This window comes from Phacochoerus africanus, chromosome X (genome assembly GCF_016906955.1).
Source record: "Phacochoerus africanus isolate WHEZ1 chromosome X, ROS_Pafr_v1, whole genome shotgun sequence".
In the NCBI taxonomy this organism is placed as follows: Eukaryota; Metazoa; Chordata; class Mammalia; order Artiodactyla; family Suidae; genus Phacochoerus; species Phacochoerus africanus.
Genome location: NC_062560.1, coordinates 10,235,227 through 10,255,940, shown reverse-complemented (window position 1 = coordinate 10,255,940; position 20,714 = coordinate 10,235,227). Strand labels below are relative to the sequence as shown.

At 46.9% G+C, this 20,714-nt stretch overlaps 1 protein-coding gene across 3 annotated transcripts in view; it reads left to right on the top strand.

The window, feature by feature from the left end:
- ARHGAP6 (Rho GTPase activating protein 6) overlaps window positions 1–20,714 on the top strand; it is a 536,775-nt gene extending 516,061 nt beyond the window's left edge. For 2 of the 3 annotated variants that reach the window (XM_047765257.1, XM_047765258.1), the window contains exons 10-13: window positions 1,114–1,211; window positions 13,009–13,277; window positions 14,613–14,693; window positions 18,688–20,712. In XM_047765257.1, coding sequence (XP_047621213.1) covers window positions 1,114–1,211; window positions 13,009–13,277; window positions 14,613–14,693; window positions 18,688–19,391 — 1,152 coding nt within the window. In that variant the 3' untranslated portion in view covers window positions 19,392–20,712. Of the gene's footprint in view, window positions 1–1,113; window positions 1,212–13,008; window positions 13,278–14,612; window positions 14,694–18,687 lie in introns of all 3 variants that reach the window. The other variant, XM_047765256.1, reaches the window with a different exon arrangement.

Sequence of the window (20,714 nt, the reverse complement as noted above, 5' to 3'; positions counted from 1 at the left end):
TCTCATCCCTGTTTTTCTTAATAAAATTGTTTCCAGCCTCTTAGAGCTCAAGAAGAATTGAGCTCTGCAAGAGACAGCAGGTCAATTCTTCCACCAACGACTTATCCTCTGAAGACTTGGCCCCACAGTTTTTAAGATTCTTGTCTCCAAGCCCACGTGTGAGAGAATCAGACTGAAAATGCATGTTCCCCTCTCTAGAATTTCCTTGGGTTGAGCTGGCCGCATCTACAGAAGAGAAAATCACTGGAGCCAAGTTCAATCTCTTCTCCTAGGAAAGTCCCAGATGAGGGATTTAGGGCTGGAAGGCCATCGAGGGCATGCCTCATCACACGGTGAAGGGAGAAACTTCTCCCTGTGGATGGTCCAGGATGCAAGGAAGTAGTGAAGGCAGGCATCGAAGGCCAAAGTGACATGTGCCAATGCAGGAGTCAGCATTTTTTTCAGGTGTTTCCTCTCTGCCAGGTGCGGTTCTAAATTCTCAACATGTAAGAAGTCCTTTAGTCACATTATTCACCATTTGTGCTGAGCACTCTTTTTTTTTCTATTACTCAAATGCATTTATCACATCTGTAGTTGTATAATGATCACCACAGTCCAATGTCACAGGATTTCCATCCCACAGCCCAAGCTGTGGTGGGTACTCTTATTATTTCCAGTTTACAGATGAGGGCACGGAGACCTAGAAAAGTTTATCCACCTTGCCAGAAGTCCCACAGCCAGTGAATGGAACTGGAACTCAAATATGCCTGTTGTCTTGGCAGAGTTATAAATCTGAACTCCAGAAAGTGTCCCCACGTGAACGCTATATTACAAAGGCCATTCCTCTTAACCACGCGATTTTGCTTATTCAAAGCCAAGACAGTCAAGTCAGGGCAACAGAGGTCCCCACATGGGTAGGGGACCTCCAGTCACAAGTGGGATGACAATTCAGATTGATTGGATAGGACTCTTCGGTCATCATCCAGCTTGTGCTAAGAAGTCAACAGATTGTCTGATGCTATTCTCTTAAGAACTTGTAAGCCCCCCTTTAATGCTCTTGTCAAGTTGCCAATGCCCATAGTTCACCTCTTTCGGGAGTGGTTTTATTTATGCCTCACCCTTTGACCCCTGCAGGTTCCCCCGGATCTCCAGAATGAAGTGCTGATCAGCCTGTTGGAGACCGACCCGGACGTGGTTGACTATTTACTCAGAAGGAAGGCTTCCCAATCTTCGTGAGTAGACCAGCTTTTTGATCTTCTAAAGCTGCCCGGGGGATTTCTATTTTCATTTCCAAGGAATCAGAAAAGTTGACATAACTCCATGCAGAGTGACTCGAAGTGGAATTTTGGAAGCTTCTGGTGAATCTGACCCGTCCACCTAAACAGGAAGTGCTTCAGCCTTAGCCATGCACTTAGCACATTAGACATGGCTTGATGGGATTTTTCTGGTTCATTTTTGTCTTTTTCTAGCCCCTTGAGATCCTTTGGACAGTGTTTGCTGGGAGAGGGAAGAAACCCCACTAAGTCACTGGCAGGAAGCTCAGGTAGTGGCTGTGATGTGTATCCGTGATTCCACTTCTGGAGTCTGAAAACCTGTGTTTAGGGACCGCCAAGGCTGCACCTAGATGCATCTTGTGCCCCGTGCAGTTTACCAGCAGGACAGGTGCCTTACCAAACCATGACACAGACCTCAGCCAAGGCTTAGGGACCCACTTGAAATTCGAGGTGTTCACCCTCTTGACACTTTTTTTGCTCTTTATAGCTAGTGTCCTTTTGATAAAAATGCACTCTGCCCTCGACATGGACCCATGTTTACAATGAGGAGAATACAAGCCTTGCTGAACGCTGTGGTTGTCCCCTCAAGGAGAAGCACTGAATTTTTTCATTCATCCGATTGCATTATTTATCTCAACCATTTGCCATAGAGACACAGTGTGTGGGGGTGCTGAACGATTTAACCAAGCCAGTTAAGGGATCATTAATTTGCATCATTAACCAGGACCGATGTTGCCACTGTGACCCTCAACCTTAAATTTGCCACAGGAAACGTCTCCCTCCGTAAAAGTGTCATTTATGCCATGCTTGCTCTCTCCCGGAATTTCAACAATTCTAAGACACACTTCCCCCCAGGTTTTATCTTCTCTGAAATTGAGATTAATCTTATCATCGGTTGACGTGTCTTCCATCAATTCATAGCATGTTTTTCTCTCTTAGTCATATATAAAATACTCCAACGGTATGAGTTATTCAAGGGTGTCTCAGAAATGCGGACACCCATTAAATTGTTCTTTTCTATTGAGGTCTAATTTGATGGACTCATTTTCTCTGAAAACGATTTCAGACATTTAAAAAATTATATCCTTTAGAGAAATGTGACAAAAAGGAATTGCACATGGTCCGGAACTCCTTCTTTCCTGGGTCATTACGTTAATAGCCCTGCAACGTTCAGCTGCACGCCCTGTCCTCAAGAGCAGGGAAGAATTTTTAAGTGGATCATCCTTGCGAGAGTGCTTTGTAAAATCCATTTCGGTGCCAATCATGAGCAAGATCAATTCTGGTGCAAGTAAGACATTCCGCCTGGGTTCAAGCCCCAAGAGCCACCGGGGGGGGGGGGTGGAATAAAAATGTATTCAAATTGATATAAGTGGCTTGGCATTTCATGGGCTTTCTTTTCATGTCAGAGAATTGAGCTCACTTACACTTTTCCAAGATTTCTAACTGTCATCAACACGTGGGTTCTAATTCAAACTAACAAATGGCCTTTCTTCACAGTAGATCTTGTGTCACCAGAATCTAAAGGAACTCTTTTTTCCTCCCCTTTGCAAGAAAACAGACATGCTGGCCCTTCTATTTGTGAATCCCCATTAAGCTGCATTTACAATCCTTCTCTTCAGGGAAGGCTAGAAAACACACACCTGAGAAAAAAAAAACAACCCACTGGTTTTTGACTTGCCGGATTTCTGCTTTTATATGGCCTTTTAAAATATGTAAATATTAATACTTTGAAGAATAGGTGCTCGAAGGCATTTTTATGTGGTTTTCAAGTACACTCTTGGCATATCAATGCCAAGACGTGAGCCTTTCTTTCTCTCCTCTTAGGAAAAGGAGGAAGCCTACATATTAAGCCTGTCCCAAACATACAGTTGTGCAGCATCTTCTGCTCCCCACGCCTATAGAAATAAGAATTGTAAGGTCTAGGCAAGCTGACCCTACACCACGATGTTAGGGCTTCAAGGAAAGGGAGGCGAGCTCGCAGGAGCTCTGCAGATGGCAGGGACCTGTGTGCCCTAACAGAAAACACGTGGAGAAGACTGGCTTAGGAAGAGGGAGAAGGGAGAGTTATTTTGTTTCCCTCCAGGTCCAGGGCAAGCCCAGAAGTTTGATAATGCTATCATGAAGTAGAAATACATCCGTTAATAAATAAACATTTATTTGTAACGGCTGGAAAGTCTTAACCCTCTAGCTGTAGGCGGTCTTTTTGTGCTTTACAAGCATGCTCCTCCGAGTTCCCTGGTGGCCTAGTGGTTAAGGATCTGGCGTTGTCACTGCTGTGGCTGGGGCATGGGTTCAATCCCTAGCCCGGGAACGTCTGCCTGTGGTGGGCATGCCTAATAAAATACGAAATAAAGGCATGCTTCTCAAACTTTCCCATGCATATGATCACCAGGAAATCTCACTAAAAGGCTCTTTCTGAATCCATAGGTGAAGGGAGGGCGTCTCAGAAACTGCATTTCTAACAAGCCCCCAGACGATGCTATGATACTGCTGGTCCATGAGCCACAATTTGAGTAGCAAAAGCTTCAGGTCTCAAGGCCTATTTCGGCCGTAAGAGCTTGCAGACTTGTTGAAGGCGGCCTGCAAGGGTGAAAACAGCAGGAGGCATGTTGTTATGTGTGTCGCAGAGTGCAAAGTCCATGCTGAGCCACTCGTTCTCAGCCTTGCCTGCCCATTTGAATCACCTGGGGAGCTCGAAGAGCCACACCGCCTGGGTCCCACCTCTAGAGACTGGGACTCATTCATTCTGGGGTACGGTCTGGACCTTGGGGTTTTTGAAAACTCCCATGTGATTCTCAGGAGCAGCCAGCCGGGCTAAGAACCGTCATATGGGGGCTCCAGGTGGGTGATTTTTTTACATTGCGAAGAGGTTTTTGTGTTGACAAAAGAGGGAACCAGTGCCCAGACTGTAAATCCATGTGGCATTTGAAGAAGACAAAGGCATGGTCCCTGCAGTCTTAGGGAGAGCCTCTGGGATGAGCAAAGATTTGCAACAAATTTTGTAAGCTGGAGAGGCTGTCAATAGGCGTGGATGTTTGGGGAGCTTGAACCAGGGCCTGGTCATAAAAGTAAATGTGTCAGCTGGCTGGGAACACGAGAAAGAGGCTGGCTAGCACAGAGGGCAAGAAGCCCTTAAATGGCAGGCTTAGCGGTGCTTCTTAAATCAAGAAGCGGTGGCAAAGAATTACGGTGATGATAGATTATGCTAATGATAGATTACAGGGGTGACAAATTACAGTACCCCAAATGCCAGATGGTGCTGGCCACACTGGCAGGTCAATCATCCATCAATAGCACACACTTGTGTGGTATAACACGTGGGTTATGAGCTTTGGATCCAACGCCAGATTGCCTGAGTCCAACTTCCATTTCCACTGCTATTAGCTGTGCAGTCTCGGGTAAATCAATTCATCTGGCTCTGTCTCAGTTTCCTCATCTGTAAACTAGAGATAAAAATAGACCTCACTTCATACAGTCCTTTTGCTATTAGAATAGTAGCTGGCGTCTAAACAGATGCTTCGTCCATGTTAAGGATTATTGTCATATTACTTGAATTTCACCGTCCTGGTCATGTACAACTACTGACCAAAGGCTTGGATGTCACCAGATCCTACTCTGTTGTCCCCGAGATAGCAGCCCATAGAGGCAATCTGACGTGAGCAAACCCATCCGCGTTGAGTTGTGTCGAAAGGCAAAGCTCGCAGGATGCCATTAGCCCCAGGATGAAGGCAAGATTCTGGACCAGATGAGGGGCGAGGGTAAAAGGCACTGAACCTGGGAACACGACCTGCTCGCCCCGGGCCAGGTAGATTTCAGAAGGGCCTGGAAGTGAGTACATTTGCAGGTCATGAGATGAAGACCTTAGCCCAGCTGTGGCGCGATGGAACCAGACAGAATTCTTGTTCTGAAGACTTTATTTAGTGAAAACTCGGCTGCAAGGGCTATAAAAGGTAAGACCTGAAAGGATTTGTAGGAAGACCACAGAGTGGGAGGCAAGAGTAGCTTCTGCAATGAATACCGTAGGTGCCGTGATAAGTACCGTATCGCTCATTATTCTCTCCCGACCCCTGGATTTATCTCCTGAAGCTTCTGTTCTTTGCCAACAGTTGACATCCCTGCATGAGGCTCTCCATCCCTGTGCCCCACATGGAAACTGCCGCAGATGTTATTTGGAGTTTTCACAAGAGTGTAAAACTAAGAACAAGAACGGGTTTATCACAATTTCTGTTTGGAAAGAGCAAACTTTTAGTGATATTGGGGGATGGAGTGTTTGGAATTTGTTTCCCTTCTTTATGCACCAGCAGAATCAGGGGAGTGGAAGGAGGGGGCATTATTTGTTCTGGGGCTTGTCTGCTTACTTTTTTGGCTTCAGCCAACATGGGACACCAACAGGAGCTTAGAAGAGATTGATGTTGCTAACGATGCAAGGCTTCCAGGTTTTTAATGGCTTGTCTGGTCTGTGTATTAGCATGATGTGCTCTTTTCTTCAAAGATACTTAAAATAGATCCACCCCCCTTGATTTAGAGACGGAAGGCAAGAGGGGATGAGAACAGAAGGCAAATCAAAGAGGATAAGGTATGTTAAAGGCAGGCATTTGCAACAGAACAGAAGCGTCCTAGCAGAGCTGGGAATAGAATGAGGGGTGAAGTGTAAATTTTAAGACCGTCCTAAAATGGTCATCAAAATGAACCATACTGGGAGTTCCATTTATGGCTCAGGGGGTTAAGAAATGGACATAGTGTCCGGGAGGATGTTGGTTCGATTCCCAGCCTCGCTAACCCACTGAGTGAGGCCGGGGATCGAACCTGTGTCCTCGTGGACGCTAATCAGATTCGTTTCCCCTGAGCCACGAGGGGAACTGCGACATGTAGTATTTAAAAAAAAATCAAAGTCGATGCCCAAAATCTATGATGAATGGAAATACTGTAAAATTGAGTTGTGATGATGGTTGTACAACTATACGTATAGTAAAATTCATTGAGTTAAAAAACAAACAAAACCCCCCAAAATCTATGATGAACAAAATATCAAAAACTGTGAAAAGATTTTGGCTCATGCCAAGCCACACTGAGCCTGAAGCAAGAGGCAAAATAGGTGTCTCCGGCCTAAATGGAAATCAACTCATCGATCATATTTTGGAAATACATTTCTTTGCTTATGTCATTTTCAACCGAGAGTGGCTATGTCTGACAGTTTCTCTGGGCCAAGTGACGATCTTAAATAATGTCTAATTAAGTTAACCCGAACTAAAATAATAATAAAATTCTGTATTGGGGAGGTCCTGTCGTGGCGCAGCAGAAACGAATCCGACTAGGAACCATGAGGATGCGGGTTCGATCCCTGGCCTTGCTCAGTGGGTTAAGGATCTGGCGTTGCCATGAGCTGTGGTGTAGGTCGCAGACACAGCTCAGATCCGGCATTGCTGTGGCCGTGGTGTCGGCTGGCAGCTGCAGCTCTGATTCAACCCCTCGCCTGGGAACCTCCATATGCCGCAGGTGCAGCCTTAAAAAGACAAAAAGACCAAAAAAAAAAAAAAGCCTGTATTGCATAAATAAACTTTTAAAACTCAATAGAATATTTAAGTTCGAATATACCTACTTTTCAGTTTTTTGATATTTTCACTTGCTATAATGTTCTGGGGAAAATAACCATTAAAAAAATGACATAAAGCCATGAATACATGCATGGTATACCTATACGGGCTACAAGACTAAATAGAGCATTTTCCCTTCTCTATTCCAGAAACAAAATCAAAATCAAACACGTTTAGGAGTGCCCTTGTGACACAGCAGGTTAAGGATCCAGCATTGTCACTGCTGTGGTGTGCGTTCGATCCCTGGCCCGGGAAACAGCCACATGCCGTGGGCGTGGCCAAAAAAAAAAAGTCAAACAAAGTTTAACTGCATTTCAAGAGAAGGCTGGTATGGATAAATTAAACCCATACGTAGATGTCTTTTAATTTCATTGGATTTAATTCTGTCCTTGGCCTTCAGAAAGTCGTCGTTTTGCTGAACTAGTCGTTGCTCCCATTGAATAAGCTTCCTTCTTTATCACAGAGGAGCATTCAGCCTCAGAATTTCAAGGCCGCATATTTAAATGAGCAAATATCAGAGGTCCCTGGTGGTCTAGTGGCTTAAGGATTCAGCATTGTCACTGCTGTGGTGTTAGGTTCAGCCCCTGGCCTGGGAACCTTGGCGTGCCACGAGCTCAGCCATAAAAACATCAGCAGATATGATGTCGCTAATTTATTTTACTCTTTCAAAGATTGTCATTAAAAAGGCTTCTACACAGCCACGGAGTGTGTCACGAGATGGACTGTGATTTCGGTGCTGCCCTTCGCAGCATTTATAAAATCAGAAACGTTTTCAGGACATTTTCCAAGGCAAGAAATTAGGCTTGACCCATATGGTATAATAGCCATGAATCCTTCTGACCGACAGTAGCTGGAGGCTTCATCTATCCTTCTGTTCCAGGTCCTTGGAAATGAGGGAGCATTAAACACACACACACACACACACACACACACACACACACGCACACACTCAGTCCCCTGAAGAAAGCCTTTTCAGCCAGACAATTTTAGGAAAACGTTATGTGGACTAGAGAATTCCTTAGTGAAAGATGAGAGAAGTTACAAAAACGTGCCTTTAAAAAAAAAAAATCGTGCCTTTTATGGAGGGACAATTCAAGATGGAAGGAGAATTGATCACATCCCCCTCTCTGTTCGAACACCTTTGACCGTGACTCACAACTTCTTTATAAACTTGCAAGGGATTCATTTGGAGGTGTTTTAGCGGGTGTACCGTAAACAAAATTAAGAAAATCATCACTGTTTTCTCGTCACCTGTCATGAATGCCTCTCTATGCCAGGGCGGTTCAGGGGGAATTAATAAGAGCTACAAAGTGAGGGGCGACGTTTCCCCAAAGCCCCGGGCAGGTTCCGGTGGGAGTTTGGATCCGCGTCAGCTTCTCTTTGGTGTCAGGTGCTTTTGACCTTAGGATTCTGCATAAGGGAAGCTTGGCAGAACCGAGCCGCTGTGACAGTGGATTCCTCTCCTGGTACAATGAATAGCATTCGAGATGCTTCTGTGCTTCGAGTTCCAGCAGAGTGAGGTTTGTCAGTGAATGGCGGAGCCAAGCCTGACGCCGAGGCGAGTTTGAAATCTCCAAGGATGTTTCTCGCTGGGGTAGCTCAGTGAGGGGCTGGGCTGGCCACATCCGGTGATTGAACCGGAGTTTTCCGTTTATCCACAGAACAAGTTCTGTGCTCCCGGCCGCAGGGCAGGCCTGCCCACAGTACCCTGCCACCGTGTTTACACCCTGACCTGGAGGGACCAGCTAAGGGTGAGAAAGCCATTCGCTCTCTGTGTCCATCTCATGCTTATTTGGTTAGTGGAGGCCGGCCATGCATGCTGTGGATGTTCCTGGGGCTGCCAGGTCTCCTGGGAAAGGTCTCCATTCATGGAGGCAAACCCATGTCAACTGGCAGTGTAGCCTCTCAGCATTCCCAAGCTCATCCATGAAATTCCAAGACATGGAGAGGCCATTCTGTGCCTCTAAATCATTTCTCATCTGGTGAATCACTGGGTAGAGTAAATATTTTATATAACAAAATACATGACCTTTTTTTTTGCCTTTTTTTTTAGGGCCCCACCTGTGGCATATGGAAGTTCCCTGGCTAGGGTCGAATCAGAGCTGTAGCTGCCAGCCTACACCACAGCCATAGCAACACCAGACCCTTAACCCACTGAGCAAGGCCAGGGATCAAGCCCACATCTTCATGGATACTAGTTGGGTTCATTACTGCTGAGCCACAATGGGAACTCTAATGAAGATTTTATTGCCTTTCCTTGGAGTGCTGAACTTAAAATTGTGTTCCGAGGGAGTTCCCTGGTGGCTCCGTGGGTTAAGGATCTGGTGGTGTCACTGCTGTGGCTTGGGTTGTTGCTGTGGTGTGGGTTCGATCCCTGGCCCCAGAACCTCTGGAAATTCCAGAAAAAATTATCTTCTTAGAGTTGAGTCGTCTTAGAAGCAAACCTTAGAGAAGCCATGGGTGGCTGCTTGTGTCATTGCTCAGTGGTACCCAGAGGGAGGGTCCTTCCTAGATTTGTTTCCAGTTAATTTAATGATAAAGCAATGGAATGACCCTAAAATTTTTAAAAACCCTGAACTTCCAATATTATAGTGAGAGTTCTGGCCACTCTTGTAGTCTCCCTCCTAACTTGACTCTCAGTAGACCCTTAGTCCGTTGTCACAGCCATGGGTTGAGGGAGGCTGGTTTGATATCTGAGGTTATCAATCTTCCGCAAGTATCAAAATTTCCTGGACAGCTTTTAAAGCCCTGCCCCCGGAGCTTCCCCTTCAGTAAGCCAAGGCAGCTTCATGGGCTGAACCTCCTACTCAGAAGAAGCACACAGAGTTCTCTCAGGGGGCGGCAGGTTAAGGATCTGGAGTCGTTGCTGCAGTGACTCAGGTCGCTGCTATGGCGCAGGTTCGATCCCTGGCCCGGGAACTTCCACCCACTGTGGGTGCACACCCCGCCTCCCCAAAAAAGCAGCAGCAGCAGCAGCAGCAGCAGCGCCCATTTGGCTTAAGGATCTGCTTTCACCATCGTGAAATGCTCATGATTTTAAAAATTGGGGGCCCCAGGTGTTCATTTTGCCCCAGTTCCCACCAAGGACAGCCAGTCCTTCAGGAGGTCCGGGATGGAGCGTGAGAATTTGCATTTCCCTCGTGATGGGAACGCTGCGGCTCAGACACACTGAGTGAGGTTTTGCAGAGTCAGCCTGAAGAACAGAGGAAAAGGACAGTGAGCCTGGCCCTGCTCCTCTCTCACCTCTGCTTGGTCAGGTCCGATCACAGCTGTGAAAATGGAGGGGGAAAAACGCAGGCAGATTGTTTTTATTATTGCGATCATAGTTCTTTGTTTTGTTTTGACCAAACTAAATACTCTCATGACGCATGCTGCCTTGGCAATGCCCCCAACATCATGGGCACGATTTCCCGGGTTGTGCGGCAGCCCGAAAGCAATGTATTGAAGCAGCCTGCCAAAAACACGGCAGGTGGAACAGCATCATAGTAAGGAGTTCGAAAGATCAGGGAAAGAAAACCAGTGGAAAGAGTTATAAGATGACGCTGGGGTGTGAAACACACAAAGGCTTCACACAAGCTTCGATAGCACTCAGGCTCCAATACACCAACTCGAGGGGAGCCCCAGTTCCTCGCTGCAAAGAGAGATGCGTTGTTTATTACAAGACACGTGGCTCCATGCGGAAACATAATTTTTACCTCCAATGAAAATAACTTGCTCGCTTGGGAGAAACCCAAACGTCCTTAGGACAGAGATGTTCAAGAAATTTCTGGAGTTCCCACTGTGGCGTAGGTCGCAACTGCAGCTCCGGAGCTGATCCTGGGCCTGGAAGGTCCATATGCCGTGAGGCAGCCACCAAAGAAAGAAAAACAAAATTTCTCCCATAAGGTATCTTTATGCGCATAAGTCTTGGCTGAATCTGCAACTTCTAATATTTTGTTGAATGCAGTCTCTGCTATATGTTTTGTAAGACAGATGAGCAAGATAGGAGGCAGAACTCTTGTGGTCTCCAGGAGCTCCAATCCGGCCTTTCCAGAACTTTCCTCGCATTGTAAGGGGGCCAAAAAGCACTTGAGGCCCTGATAACTATTTTGTTTTGGCAAATGAATTGGCTTGACTCTCTCCCTCTCTTTTTTTAAAGCAATTCTCCAGAGAGTAGTTTTATTTTTATTCATAGCTTTTTTATCTTTCTTTAAAAATTTTATTCACATAGAGTTGATTTGCAGTGTTGTGTTTATTTCTGCTGTACAGCAAAGTGATTCAGTTAAATGTACATTTTTCTCATATTCTTTTCCGTGGTGGTTTATCCCAGGATACCGACTTCTGGTTCGCTGGGCTCTACAGTATGCTCTAGCTGTTTACCCGTTCCATATATACTGGTTTGCATCTGCTAAGCCCAAACTCCCAGTTCTCCCCCTGCCCCGGCCCCCCAGGAACCACTGTTCTCTATGGACTTAACTCTGTTTAAAACATCCCATAAGGCTTTATGTGCTCACGATTCTCCGTTCAAGGTTCTGACAACTCTTGTTGACATTTGCATTAATGAATGGAATGAACGGCAGCTAAACAAGGGACACGATTGCACCTAGTGCAGGAATTTGATTTCTCGCTCTGGTCAGAACATAGAACCCCGATTCGACACTCCGCTCCATGTCCCTACCCGTTTAACACATATCTTCTCATCTTCCTAATAAAGTGTCAACGAGAGTTGAACCCACGACGACAGACAAGCGTTCATTGGTTTGGTTTTGCGTTCCCTCCCCCGGAATTAGAGAGGTCGCCCCCTTTTCATTGGACATGGAGACTGACTCCTTTTTTTTCCCCACTTTCCAGCAGAAAAGTGAAGTGCCTTTTATTTTCCCTTCCTTCATTGGAGACCTAAAGTTTCTGGAAAACCATCCCCAGGGTTATCCTCTGGCTTTTTCCCATAAGGTTGTCAGTCATCATCAGTTTCAAAATGTCCTACGCATATGGAATAAATAAGTCCTTTCTTTGCTTCCTTGCTTCACCTGTCAGAGGAAAGCAGCGCAGCATCTGTGACATGCTTCGCCTGTCCCCGAGGCAGCCCGGGGACCCCCTGGGAGCGAACCTCCTCTCTGGTGCATGCCTGGAACCCACTGCTTAGGAAGGGCTTGCTGGGCTCGGGTGTACCTTCTCTAAGATCACAAAGGATTTTGTTTTGCAAAATTAAACCAGAGGAAAGCAGAGAGCAGTAAAGAGAAGAGAAGGGGTGGGGGGCGGGGGGTGGGGGACAGAGGCAGGTTGGGGAACTTTTAATCAACCTGTGATCATTTCCCTTTAAGATGTCAGGGCCACTGTTTTGAGGAAGGTAGAAAATACAGATGTGCCCAGGTAAGACTTTGAACACCCTCTTCATGGTCCTGGTGTTTTCATTTTTCTGTTCCGCTCACATTTCCACTGTCGTTTCTGTTGCTGTGACAACTCATGCACGTAGCAAACCTTAATGGATATGCGAACGATCATGTTTGCTATCAATTTGGAAAAGCTCTAGTGCCTTCTGGAATCCTTTTAGGTGTATTTAAATACAAGGGCCTCTAATGATGGTCAGGCATTTATCTTTTTAGCCACCATTTTATACAGGAGACAATTATCCCCCACCCACACATCACCGTCATTGTCGTCATCGTCATTACAGGAAAGATGATTCTCTTTGCGGGGAGTCGGGGGGGGGGGGGAGGTGTCCATAAAGCCGGAATGAACTGCATGTACACTTTCATTCAGTTTCATCGGAATTGTTCTTAATTCAGGATACTGAGGAAACGTAAAAGAATTATCTGCAGTCTGTCCTTACTGAGCAGAGAGTGAGCATCAGACTTTCGTTTTAAAACGGCAACAGGGGTTAATCCAACAGGCATTTCAGCCCTTGCACCTTGGAAAATACACGGCTCTATGTGTTTCGTCCCCACCGCTTCGCCCCGCTGGTTCCTGTCCCATTTGTTGGGGTTTGCTGCCCTCTGCTGGCCATTTCGTGGAAATGCACCCACTGACATCGAAGTCTTGAAACCTGGCCGCGAAGGGTCTTTGGGTTTCAGCCCCCGTGTCCAGGGGTTCTCCTCCTGTCAGGCGTGCAACCGTCGCATCGCGCGACCCTGGTCCCTCGTTATCAACACACTCACACACCGGTCATTGTTTCCTTGTTCCAGAAGCCCTGACATGCTGAGATCAGAAGTTTCCTTTTCCGTGGGAGGAAGGCATTCGTCCACAGACTCCAACAAGGCCTCCAGCGGAGACCTCTCCCCTTATGACAACAACTCCCCAGTGCTGTCTGAGCGCTCCCTGCTGGCTATGCAAGAGGACGCGGCCCCGGGGGGCTCGGAGAAGCTTTACAAAGGGCCGGAGCAGTATATGCTGGTGGGCCACTTGCCATCTTCGAAGTCGAGGGAGAGTTCTCCCGGACCAAGGCTTGGGAAAGGTAACTGGAGACCGGGCGGCGCGGGCCGAAGCCGTGCCTCTGATTGCAGGTGGTCTGGCGCAGGCGCTTTGGACCTTCTTTCCATCCCCTCGTCGTCTCATGTTTCTCTAATTCAAGCAGCCTTGATCGAGGGCCTGCTGAAGGGCTCCTCCGGGTCCGGATCCCTGCATTCTGGGAAGCAGGCTCCCGCTCGGAGAGCGCCCCACTTTCCCAGCTGACTTTTCCCCTCCAGCATCCAAAGAACTTTCTGTGTCCTGGCCTGGGAGTTTGGGAGCATCTTTGCTAAGTCTCAGATGTCACCCGACTAACGCTGTGACTGTTATAGAGGACAAGCTGAACTGACGATACGAGGAGCCAGCAGGTTCCAAAGAGGTCTCTGTGGGAAATGATGGGTTTTATCTTATTGTTATGTATTTATTTATTTTACTTTGTCTTTTTTTAGGGCTGCACCCGTGGCACATGGAGGTTCCCAGACTAGGGGTCCAATCGCAGCTGCAGCTGCCGGCCTCCACCACAGCCACAGCAATGCCGGATCCAAGCCACGTCGGCGACCCACACCACAGCTCACGGCCACACCGGATCCTTAAGCCACTAATCGAGGCCAGGGATTGAACCTGCATCCTCATGGACACTAGTCAGGTTTGTTGCCACTGAGCCACAATGGAACTCCGGAAATGATGATTTTTAGACAAAATAAGGTTCCTGTGGTCACAGATATTTGGGAAATGCTGGGTGAACCAAGCCAACAGTTTCTCCACAAGTTCTCAAAATCTTCACAGTGCTGGTGGGCATCTTGATTTGGACGCTATGGTTTGCTGCTTTTCCCAAATTTCTTTGACCACTGAACGTTTCCTTCTGTTCTCTCCCTCCACAGAGTAATTCCTCAGGGTCGGGACTCATCAGGACACTTTTTTTTTTTTTTTTTATGGCCACACCCTTGGCATATGGAAGTTTCCAGGCTAGGGATGGAATCCAAGCCACAGCTGTGACCCACGCTGCAGCCCAGCAGAACACTGTTTAAGTAATCACTGGAAGACCCAGTATAAATTCTTGCTATCTTATCTCGGATTTATAGTTAAATCCGAAGAGCCACTCTGAAAAGCCTCCCTTTTAAAAATGTTTGCCATCTTGGAGTTCCCGTCGTGGCTCGGTGGTTAACGAATCCGACTAGGAACCATGCGGTGGTTGTTCCTGCTATTCTGTCTTGTATCCATCACAATCTCAAATATAGTACTTAGAGCCAAACGAACGTTATAAAAAACATGTGTTGATTGATTTTTGGGGCTCTTCAGTTTTCGTTGTGAGTTACCTGCCTTTTTATATACTTTTTCCTAGATATGGCTGAGGAGGCTCTCAATATCTGGGGGACTTGGCATTCAACACTAAAAAGTGGATCCAAAGACCCAGGCATGACAGGTGAAGTACTCTTTTTAAAAACCAGTATGGCATGTACTTTTCAACGTCAGCGTCCGTTAATTTTTGCCTTCCTCTCATCATATCACGCGCTTGTCAAATAGTATTTGGAAAATGTGATTCCGGTGAAAGAGAAAGAAAAGGGGGGGGGATAAGGCTGTACTTAGGCTTCCCACCAAAGTACATCAAGCTTTGACTATATATTTCACTTCATTTCATTTGCAAGAGTTTTTTTTAATTGCTTAATGCATTTTATTACATTTATAGGTGTACAGCAGTCATCACAACCAAATGTTTACAGCATTTCCCTCCCAAACCCTCAGTGCAAGACTTTTTAAAGAGGGTTGCAGACATTCTGTCAATGCGCCCTCATGTCATTCGTTTAACTTCCGTTCTCCAGTTATTTGCCCTTATTATTGGTAGAGCCATGGAGTATTCCAGGTGCATACTCATAGTTTACAGCCCAGTATTGGGACGTCCAGGTTGTTTCTACTTTCATCTACATTGTGCTAAGGTTTTAATCTATGTTGTGATAAGTTATGAACCTCTTTTATGTACTCTTTTTGTGTTTTATTTTTTATTTTGTCTTTCTCTCATGTTAGGGCAGCCCCTGCGGCATATGGAGGTTCCCAGGCTAGGGGGCTAATCGGAGCTGTAGCCGCCTGCCTATGCCAGGGCCACAGCCACGCGGGATCCGAGCCGCATCTGCAACCTACACCACAGCTCATGGCAATGCCGGATCCTTAACCCACTGAGCGAGGTCAGGGATTGAACCTGCGTCCTCCTGGATGCCAGTCGGGTTCATCGCGGCTGAGCCACGACGGGAACTTCTTCTTTTTGCATTTTACATTATTAACAGAGGCACAAAATTTTAGAGAGCCAGTTGTAAATCCAGAATAGGAAAGTGGGTCAAAAATTAGGAACCTTTCTGGAGTTCCCGCTATGGCTCAGTGGGTTAAGAATCCAACTGCAGCAGCTCAGGTCGATGTAGAGGTGCGAGTTCAGTCCCTGGCCTGGGAGCTTCCATATGCCATGGGTGGGACCATAAAAAAAATAATGACTCTTTCCAAGAATTCAGAGGTACGGTCACTTCGCATTCCACACAGGATGCATTTGCTTGTGCTCCGCAAGCCATAGATGGCAGTGCCATTTACTATACTGTCCCTGTCACTTTCATCTCATGGGTATTGCACATTGCTGGGTTTGCCTCTCGGCTTATGTAAAAAAACCAAATGAGAAAACAAAATGGTATGTATCATTTTCCTTTGCCTTTCTCTGTCGCCAGTGTTTTTCCATTTTTCTCTTGATCAGCTGAATTTCCCCTACTGAAATTCAGTTCTGGTTGGCTGTTTATGCAAGCTAGAGTTTTTAAAATTGCTTCTCACCAACTCTTCCTAAAATAAAGACATTAACCCTTTGGCCACATTGTTTGCCAGTGTTATGATTATCCCTTGCATTTCCCCCCTTTTTGGATATCTGGAAATGTTTTACAAGGCATTCCCATCGTGGCTCAGCGGTTAACGAATCTGACTACATCCATCAGGACACAGGTTCGATCCCTGGCCTCGCTCAGTGGGTTAAGGATCTGGCATTGCCGTGAGCTGCAGTGTAGGCCACAGACTCTGGTTCGGATCTGGCATTGCTGTGGCCGTGGTGTAGGCCGGCAGCTACAGCTCCGATTCAACCCCGAGCCTGGGAATCTCCATGTGCCTCGAGTAAGGCCCTAAAAAACAAAACAAAACAAAACAAAAAGTTTTACTTAATGAAGTCTATCATTCTCTTTGTGACTTCTTTCACAAAATTAATCTCTATTTTTACCTAAGCATGGGCTAGCCAGTCGTCTAGACACTTTTTGCTTTCATGGTATTTCATTATTTGAACCCTTCATTCTTTCATCCATGTAGAATATATGTTAATGTATGGCATGAAGTGTGTACATCGTTTTATTGTTCCCCCAAATGTGTGTGTATGTCTGTACAGGTATATGTGGGTGTGTATATGTTTGTAAATACGCATATATATATGTATAGGTATATATATATATTTTTTGCTTTTTAGGGCTGCACTTGGGGCACATGGAAGTTCCCAGGCTAGGGGTCCAATCGGAGCTACAGCGCCTGTGTCCCCAGGTTGTCGTTTTCCTATGCATTTGCCCTATCCAGTCATTTCTTAAGAAGTAGGCAAGGAACAACAAGATTATTTCGGAGGAAGAGGGGGATCTGAGCGCTTGCGCAGGGACAGAGCCGAGTTGAACCAGCAGAAGGAACACAGAGCAGAAGATCTTGGAAGAGGTGATCCTTAGGGGGAAAGGGCAGCGAGGCACTTCATGGGATCCCAGGAGATGTCGTTACATAGTGGCCTCTAGTCAAGCACTTCAGCTGGATTAGAGGCCATTAAATTCAGGATGCACTGTGCTGAACAAATGTAATACGGGAGCTGCTACAAAAAAAGGAGAGGCGTTCCCGCTGTCATGGAGCAGCAGAAACGAATCCGACTAGGAACCATGAGGTCGTGGGTTCGATCCCTGGCCTCGTGCAGTGGGTTAAGGATCTGGCATTGCCGTGAGCTGTGAAATGCACTGCTTTGCTCTCCTTTGAATTTCCTGGAGAAAGCCGTATCCCTTAGCGAAGGCGAACTGCTGTAACACACATCCCCGAAATGTCAGTGGCTTCATCTCTCCCATGTTGATTTCTCCGTTTCCATCCAGGCCAGTGTGGATTGTGCAGGATGACGAGGGGTGGGAGCGCTCTGCTGCACAGAGTCATTCAGGCGCACAAGTTCCATCTAGCTGGGGGCTCCCCTAAGCTCAGTGGCCTCCGAGTCTTGCATGGTTTCTCCATCCTGGGCTAGAAGTTGAGGCAAAGAGGCGAACAGGGAAGTCTAGAAGTACACTTGTTTTGTTTTGTTTGTTTCATTAGAACAGGCCCAGAAATGGCTCACATCCCATCACCGCACATTTGGTAGCCAGACCTCATTTACATGGCCCTCCTAAGTGCAAGGGAGGCTGGGAAAAAAATGTCACCCGGGAAGGAATGGGGACGATTTGGCGAACAATGAGCCAGTGTCCCCCACAGTGGCAGTGATGGGGTCTACATTGCGGCTGCTGTCTTCATTATCCTCTGGCACCAAATAGGGTACTTTTTTTTTTTTTTTTTTTTAGCAGCCACACCTGTGGCATATGGAAGTTTCTGGGACAGGGGTCGAATAGGAGCTACAGCTGCCAGCCTATGCCACAGCCACAGCCACAGCCACGCCAGGTCCTTAACCCACCGAGTGAGGCCAGGGGTCAAACTTGCATCCTCACGGAGACTAGTTAGGTTCTTAACCCCCTGAGCCACAATGGGAACTCCCAGGGCATTCACTCTCTCTCTCTCTCTTTTTTTTTTCTTTTTTGGCCAGCCCGAGGCATATGGAGGGCCCGGGTCAGGGATCAGAGCTGAACCACAGTTGCGACCGACACTGCAACACTGGATCCTTAACCCACTGTGCCAGGCCAGGAACCCAACCTGCACCCTAAGGCTGCAGAGACCCCACCAATCCTGTTGTGCCACTGCAGCCAGTTCCAAAAGGGGCATTTTTCGATTTGATGTATTCCTACAGCTTTTATGGACATAGTAGAACCGTGGAAACATTATCATTTGTGTCTCGTCTGGATTGCACGTTGCACTGAACGGAAAGGGAACGCTCCTTTCACCTTCTAGGTTCAGAAAAGTTTCCATAACCTCGCAGAGAAGGGCTCTCCCAAAGCCTCGCTTAGCGCCAAGGCCTCCTTCGACCCATCTGACCGCTAACGTGTCCGGGTCCAGGCATCTGTCTTTGGAGCTGCTGCAGGAACTGTGCCAAAAATCAAAAAGCACTTGTCGCTTCTTGTACGTTAGTCGGCAGCCGCTAAGCGTGTCCTGTGTGTTTTCAATTTCCCCAGCTGCCCGCGGCAAGGACGTCCCCACGGGGATGCCACAAACTCATGCCCTTTCTCGTCCTTCTCTCCGGCCTCCAGGTTCCTACGGAGACATTTTTGAAAGCAGCTCCCTCCGGCCGGGGCCATGCTCCCTCTCTCAGGGGAACCTGTCCCCAAACTGGCCCCGGTGGCAGGGCAGCCCCACAGAACTGGACAGCAGTGCGCAGGTCGCTCGGAGGACTCAGGCGGCCGGCGCCGCGGCGGCGTGCAGGGCGCATGCGCCGGTGGCCCGCGTCTGCGGCTCGTCCCACGTCCAGGGCGCCGAGCAGCCCGCGCCACGGCCACGGCCACGGCCACGGCCGGAGGCGTTCTGGACCCCGAGCGGCGCCCAAGACCTCGCCGAGAGCGAGCTGGAGGTGGCCTGTCCGCACCGGAGCGCCAAGCCTCCGGCCCAGAGACCTGGAGAAGGTGCCAGGCACGACCAGAGGCCTCCTCCTCCTTATCCTGGTCCAGGGAAGCCAGCCGTCGCAGCGGCCCACCAGCCCGCGGAGTCACCGCTGTGGAGGCCTCAGAGGCCAGGAGAAGGCTCCGGATCAGCGTCGCAAGAGGGAAGCCAAACAGGCGATCGAGAGCCTCAGACCGCCCAGCAGCCGGTGAGCAGTGCCTACCCCAGTCCGGCCAGCGATCAGAACAGTGAGACCCTGCGGGAACCCAACTGGCTCGACTGGCAGAGGGAGCGGTGGCAGATCTGGGAGCTCTTATCCGCCGACAACCCCGATGCCCTCCCGGAAACGCTGGTATGAGCCCCGTGCGCTCGAGCCCTCCGGCCCCAAACAGCCTTCTTCCACTCAGCAGGGGAAAAAGTGGGTATTGGACAATTGGGCACTTACTTACGTTTCTTCTTTTACACCTTAAAAAAAATAATAATAACACAAGCGGAAATTCGGTTCACTTACAGATAGAGAGCACTTGTACCCTGGCCCTTTATAATAAGATTCTATTGCATAGCCAGCATTCAGACAAAAGAAAAACAATCGGGGACGCTCATAGCCAACCTAACAGCTCTTCACATTGGCTCTGCATAAGATACAACTCTCGCTTTGGTATTGCTTAATTGTATTTATGTGTCTTCAGTTTTGACTCTTGTATATTCTGTAACAGATTATGTATGATACTCGTATATGTTACATTCACAGAAGACAGAAGGAACACATTTTTAAATCACTTATTCTAAGTAAGGAGATTCTATAGAATGTTCTAGAACTTGCACAAGCGGGTGTCTGTGCTTTTGCGATAGCTTTCTAACTGGGGACAGCCCTTCCTTCAATGCCTAAGAAAAACACTAACAAGACAGAATACAACAGAGTATGAGAAGCCATATTTTTATATAGTAGCGAGATACAACAAAATATATCGTCACAGAATGCTTTTTCATATTGAATATGTTTTGAGGAAATATTAAATTTGATACTTATGGAATATATTTTTAGAATCTGTTTCGAAAGGATTCAGGTTAATGAAACAGGAGAAAGGCCGTGCCTGACAAAGAAAGAAGAAGAAGTTGCCCTGCCCATTCTAGGTCAAATTCAATTTTATATAGACCATATATAATATATATTTATAATGTACGATTTTTATGTATTTTTCAAAACTACAAACTGGAATCCAACTATAAAGCATTTAAAAATCAAAATAGAGTATTCAAATTACAAAACACAAGTTTGTCCTTATGCCCCCAAAGCAGTATTAACCAAATTATATGCAGTGCTTTGTAAAGTAAATCATATTTGGGGGAAAAAAAATTAAGCTCTGTATTTACAGTGTGCCAAAGGCTGAGGAAATGTTTTTTTTGGTAATTCTACGTATCGTGTAAAATGTTCCTACTCCTTCAGTAGTCCATTCGAAGTTTTTCAGCTGCAAAACAATTTTTGACCAGTAGGTGGCAATTCGCTTCAGTATTTTATGAGATTTTTTTTTTTTTCACTTCATAAGGGAATGTGTATTATAGACAAAGATTTTTTTTTTTTTATAAAACATGCTACTCTTACCTTTCATGTTGGCAATGACCTTTTCAGTGGTGTTTCTTAAAGTTCTTACTTGTGCCATAATGAATAAAAAGTTAAGCA